The 6,000-nt window shown below is 37.4% G+C and overlaps 1 protein-coding gene across 1 annotated transcript in view; it reads right to left on the bottom strand.

Annotated features, from left to right (window-relative positions):
- LOC140394891 (BTB/POZ domain-containing protein 2-like) overlaps positions 1-6,000 on the bottom strand; it is a 64,503-nt gene continuing 58,503 nt past the window's right edge. The window contains 1 exon segment of the mRNA XM_072482048.1: positions 1-5,499. Within this exon segment, the coding sequence (XP_072338149.1) occupies positions 5,338-5,499 (162 nt within the window). The 3' untranslated portion in view covers positions 1-5,337.

The raw sequence follows: 6,000 nt of genomic DNA, 5'->3' as shown, positions 1-6,000 counted from the left end.
TGATTTTTTAAAACTTTTATTTGTAACAAAGTAGATTTGTGAAACAACTTTTTTGAGCTTGCACTTCAGCGATCATACCAATATTAGAATGTATTAACCCACATTTGTTTGCCAGTGATTTTCTTTGAAATGGCATCATCCCTACTTATAACATGCACACATTAACATCACTCGAGGATTTGAAGCAGTTTTAAATTCAGGAATTTATATAAATCCATGAATAAGATTCAAACTGTATTATATTATAAAAATAATAGATAGGAGTGGAGTAAAATCGAGTCTCTGGGCTGAGAAGACGTATGCATCATTCAAGTTTCAACCAGAACCCCTGTATGGAATAATTGCTAGGTTAATTCCCTCCTACCAATTTATTATTCTATATATTACTTCAGACCAGTATAAGCAATAGTATTATACATGGCCTTGAAGACAAGCCACTCTTACACACTTAATGCCATTAATGTAACTTTCACGCAAATATTCAAAACTACTTTTTTGCACAGTTACACAGGGTTGAATTTCCAGTGCCAAGTGAGGAGATTTGAAGGGCGGCATGTGGCGCAGTGGTTAGCACTGGGACTATGGCGCTGAGGACCCAGGTTTGAAACCAGGCCCTGGGTCACTGTCAGTGTTGAGTTTGCACATTCTCCCCATGTCTGCGTGGGTCTCACCCCCCACAACCCAAAGATGTGCAGGTTAGTTAGATTGCCACGCTAAATTGCCCCTTAATTGGAGAAGAAATTGGGTACTCTAAATTTTAAAAGAAAAAAAAGTGAGATCTGTAACAAACTTTTAATTTCATACCCAAAATCTCCCAACATTCACTGACCAATTGGTTTTCTTCCCTAACTGCAAGGGGCAATTAGATTATGATACAGTCCGTGAACTTTGTGCATCTGTCAAAAGCATTATAGACACAAAAAATGAGATATGAAGAAAACACACTGTGGTTCTAAGTTGCTATGCGTCTAACAGGATGGCACTGTAGTGCTACTTATGGCCAACTAATGGTGCTGCTAGAAACAGCGATCTGTACAAGATCATGGTTCTACAGTGATTTGTAAAGTGCATATTAATATGTAGTAACTAAATTTCATGGCTATGGAATTTCAGTTTTAAAAATGCTAATGGCCAGAGACGGCAATGGAGTTACTGCATTTGCTGATTTGTTAGACTACTCCTTTAAACTCAAAATAATCCACTGACAACAGAACATACATAAAATCTCGGACTGAATCAGAATCATGGCATCACCTAGAGTTTGAGTGTTGTAAATCACCCAGTTAAGCACAATACAGATATTTCCTCTGTAGTGTCTTTCCTACACAGGGATAACGAAAGCGAGCAAGGGGGTTTCCCACAATGACTACAAAGCTTTGACATCAAAATTAATTTGGAGAAAGTTTTTTGGTGCTCAATACTATAAAGGATATAGTCTGAATCATATTGTCACTTTATCCCTTTTGGGAATGTTTGGATACTTAACTGTGTTTCAGTTTGTAACAAAAGCTTATTTGCAAGGTTTTTAATTTCCTTCTTGAGGCTTTCAAATACAAGGCCTTTTGAAGTCGATATACTGAGTTTTGTGAACTTTACACTGGTACAATCGTACACACTACACGGCACATTTCCACTGCAGTCTTGCTGAACTGTAGACATCTTGACAAAATGCACTCCCAAAGCTTATGAAGTGAAAATACATTTAGGATAAGTTTACTGATCATATACATTCATCATACAGTATCTAAGATTCTAAAGTACTCCTTTTGAATTTACATGATACATTTGCTTGTGAATGCAAACAGGCAGTTTCTAAAATAAAATTACCGATACATTCATAGTCTAAATAAGCAAAAATTATTTGAAGTAATGCCATGGCTTGTTACTGGTTGATGAAAGGGCCACATCAAAGTTGCTGTTCAACAAGCATTTTTAAGTTTCAGTGCGTCACCCTGGTAGCTAACTGCAGGTGTGAAGTACTTATTCCAGTTTAACAATTAAACAAAGTTCAACTTGGTAGCGGATTCGATTAGATTAAAAAGTATATGTGGTTTTTAAACAATTCACACAGTAATGACACTTTAGAAATCAGCATCGACTAAGAGGTACCATCCAGCTTAAAAATTAGGCAAAACCTGGTGTTTTTTTACGAGCAGCCTGTAGGCCCAGCCACTTGTCCGTTTTGGTCGCATCAAATAACTTTCTTCAGATCTGTCGCTCCCTGCTTATAGGTGTAGAACAACTACTCAGTTTAGAACAACATTTAAGAAAATATGAACTTATGGCTGAAAATTCAACAGCCCAATAGATCAGCAAGTATGAACAATTGTAAATGTCACTGTCTGAAATTGTGAAAAAAAAGGTACCATAAAGTAACCGGAATAAACGCTGTCCTTGTGACACAAATCACTCTGATTCTGCTCATCAGTGATGGGTCTCCCGTCTTCTAAGGGTTGTCCCAAATAATTCAGAGATTAGGAGATTGTTTACCAATGGTTGGGTAACAAACAATTTACGACATCCCCACATTTTTAGCATCATACCTTTTTCTATTCCAGATACATTAATTCTTTTTTTTGTGCATTTGAGCATTGCTTAAGCTACTTTAGAACAATTTATTGTTGCAATGCAAATTGCTTCCCAAACTACACAGGTATTTTAACAGTATTTTTTAGGTTCAAACCAATTTTAAAATGAAATCTAAAAAAATGGCAGTCACAGCACTAAAGTGTACTCTGCCTGGCAGATACTACAGTTCAATATAAACCAATCAGAAGGTTAACTTTAAAGGGGATCAAATCCAAGAGTAAAAAGCAAGCTGTGTGTTCGCTTTTTCACAGCACTAGCAATTAATCAGCTTTCTACTTCTCTAGATACTTTATCAATGGTAAAGTGAAAACGGTTGAGAGGATTACAAATCATGAGAATTATTAAGGGTCATGGTGTGTGTGTGTGTGCGCGCGTCTGTGTGTGGGGTGGGGGGGGAAGAGAGAGAGAGAGAGAGAGAGAGAGAGAGAGAGAGAGAGAGAGAGAGAGAGAGAGAGAGAGAGAGAGAGAGAGAGAGAAGAAAGAGAGATCTTGTACCACAAAAGCAAATCATCTTCTCATCTGGTTTATAACAGTGGGAAACCCAAAAATTTACACACAGGCTTAGGCATCAAATTGGTTTCCTGATTTCTGCAACATAAAAGTAAAGTAGCATTTACAAGGCAAGGATTGAATTCAAATGGCCACAACTACATGTTTTACACCTAGATGGGTGACCAATTAGCACCTTTGCGATTTCTAGCCTTGTACATGCAACCTTGTGTTAATAAAAAAAATGTAAATACAATGTCATTGGTTACAAAAGGAGTTTTCTACACCTAGTTTCATTATGATCCAATGGTGTTTTGTAGAGCAACATGTACGCAAGAGTTGCACTCGAGCACCAAGGCAATTAAAAAAACATGCAAATGATTCCACTTTCATTCTAAATACAATAGGGAGCATCCTTGAGAAGATAGTGTTCCCACAATCATGCTGGCATTAAAATAGGTTAAACATTTAGCAAACGTTTTGAAATATTATTACTGCATTATTGTTCACAGTTGATAAGACACAAAATGTAAAATAAACATAGACCATCCTCTTTGCATTACTCATTGGGTACGAGTGTTTGTGTTGGTGTGCTGTTAAAACTAAGCCAGGTCGGTGGTTCAAATTCACGTCGAATGGTTCAAAAGGGATTGGAGTAAATGGGTTCAATGTGGGGTTAGCACTAGTACAGGAGCTTCATCCATTGCTGAAATATATATTTGTTTCAAGTGTGAATTCATGCACATTTTAAAAATAAATGCTATTTTAGTGATAATTTGAAAACAATGCGATATCAGAGTTACCCTCACGTGGCAATTTGCACAATATATCACTTCATAACAAAGTTACATTCTTCTACAATAACAGACTTTTGCAAATTACCTCAGGCTTAAAAGGGTGCTGATTGGGTGTGGGAAGGAGAGAAATTAAGCCACTAAGTAAATTATTACAAGAATTACATCAAAGTGGCACCCCGGAGAAACAACAGTACAGGATTTCTAGAAAAAAAGCTTGAAATAAGTTAGCACAAAGGGCTGTTAGGTATGTCAGCTGTTGAGTGGGGCAACATAATCTTAATTTTAAACCGTTTTATTTTGTGACATTTGCCCCAGCACCCTAGATTCTTCTGATTTACTGAATCTGCATCTTTTATGCTGTTATGCCTCCTATTCTGAGGGCATCTTCTACTTCACACTGTCGTGGTTATGTCCACATGTCCCGAGATATGCAACTATTCTGATTCCAACCAGTTCCAACTGATCATTCAGTCTGTAGGTCTAGCAACGCAACAGCATCTCCACTGAAATTCAAAGTGCTCCACTCTGCAATTGGTAGCACAACAGGCTAGAAATTGAATGTTGAATGTGTGGAGACCTATATTTATTTTGTACTCCAGTTAGTAACTGAGTTAATTAAACGGAATACAAAATCACCTTTAATTAGGAAAAGCATGAAGATTTTGCAGTGCTATCTTGGTAGGTGCGAATGTGTGTTAATTTTATACTATACCACTGATTACAATATGCGGTTAATAAAGGCGACTTTCCTAGAAATTGGAATCACATATAGCTGGCAGCAATTATGGTAATAGTCTGACTAATTTCCTACTGAATTGAGTACACCATTTACAAACGTTAGCGACTGTTTAGCTGAAAACGGGTTGTACATATTGCAACTTTCTAGTTACAATTTAGTGCTGATGAACATGCTCATGTTTATTTACTCATTCACTTCATTAAACATTACAAGTTAACACACTTCCCTTTTAAAATCTTAATATTGTTCCTTGTGTCACAAGCTGCTGGTCCAATCCAAGGTTTATACAGAATAACGTGCTACAGACTCATTTGAAGTTCTCCTCTTATGTAGTCTTGGCCTTGTTGACCACCACCAAGGTCCTTCCTCATTGTAATAATGCTTTGGTTGTTTAAACTGAAACTTCAAGGCTTAAAATACTCAGCTTTGCTACAGCCCTGGTTACACAAGTGCTTTTCACACATCAGTAAGCAAAATATCTGCTTCGAGAATTGGCACCACAATATCAATACTCCCACGTTCTGTAACAGGGAGCTGGAGGGAAGGAAAGAAAAGCTCTGTTTTTACATTGCCAGCCAATAACATTTAAAAATAAAGCACAATATTCAAAACCTGTGCCCAGCAGTGGGCACATTGCTCTTCATCTCAAATATACAGTAGCATACAACCAGTTTGTCTTTGACAGATTATCCAAGGTCTTTTTTGAGGGTTCACTGAGCTCGACTACGTGTAAAAGATAATCTCCGGAACCTGTCCATCTTCTACTGATGTTCCATTATTATTTCCAGCAGCGTAACAGAAAGTGAAGACGGTTTTTGTGCCTGTTGTCGGAGATTCATGGATGACTTTACGAAGTCCTTTTGTTCCATAGTGTGAATCTGGCCCCTATATAAACATATCAAGAATTATTGCCAAAACCATCTTTGGGAATTGAGGAAACCAAAATAAATTTGTGCTAAATACTGTAGCATTGCAAAAGGTAATTGGTCATCTTTAATTGAGCGGTGAAGGTTACTCAATGGAAATTAATTTTGAAAACAGTAAAATGCTCGTCAAACAAGCCAAGACACAGCAGGTTATACATGCTATCATGCAATATGCAGGTTGAATCAGCATATACTGAACTCACACGTACTCAATTAATTTACCAAAGGGGGGTGTTTTTTTGTGCAGTGGATGGGGAGAGAAGATATAATAAAGGTACTTTCCCACTTGGGAAGGGGGTAAAGAGGGCCTATAAAGATGTTTTTACTGTTGGCTAATGGAGAAAGCACAAATTCCACAAGGTATATAGCAGCCACCTGATCAAAATGATCTGAACAGGTACAAGGAGAGAGAAATGTATCAGTTTACTTTTGAGAAAGCAGAAACAAAGAGGAGGGAGAG

This window comes from Scyliorhinus torazame, chromosome 18 (assembly GCF_047496885.1).
Source record: "Scyliorhinus torazame isolate Kashiwa2021f chromosome 18, sScyTor2.1, whole genome shotgun sequence".
Lineage (NCBI taxonomy): Eukaryota > Metazoa > Chordata > Chondrichthyes > Carcharhiniformes > Scyliorhinidae > Scyliorhinus > Scyliorhinus torazame.
Note: the sequence above shows the minus strand (reverse complement) of the source record. Positions and strands in the feature narration are given on the sequence as shown.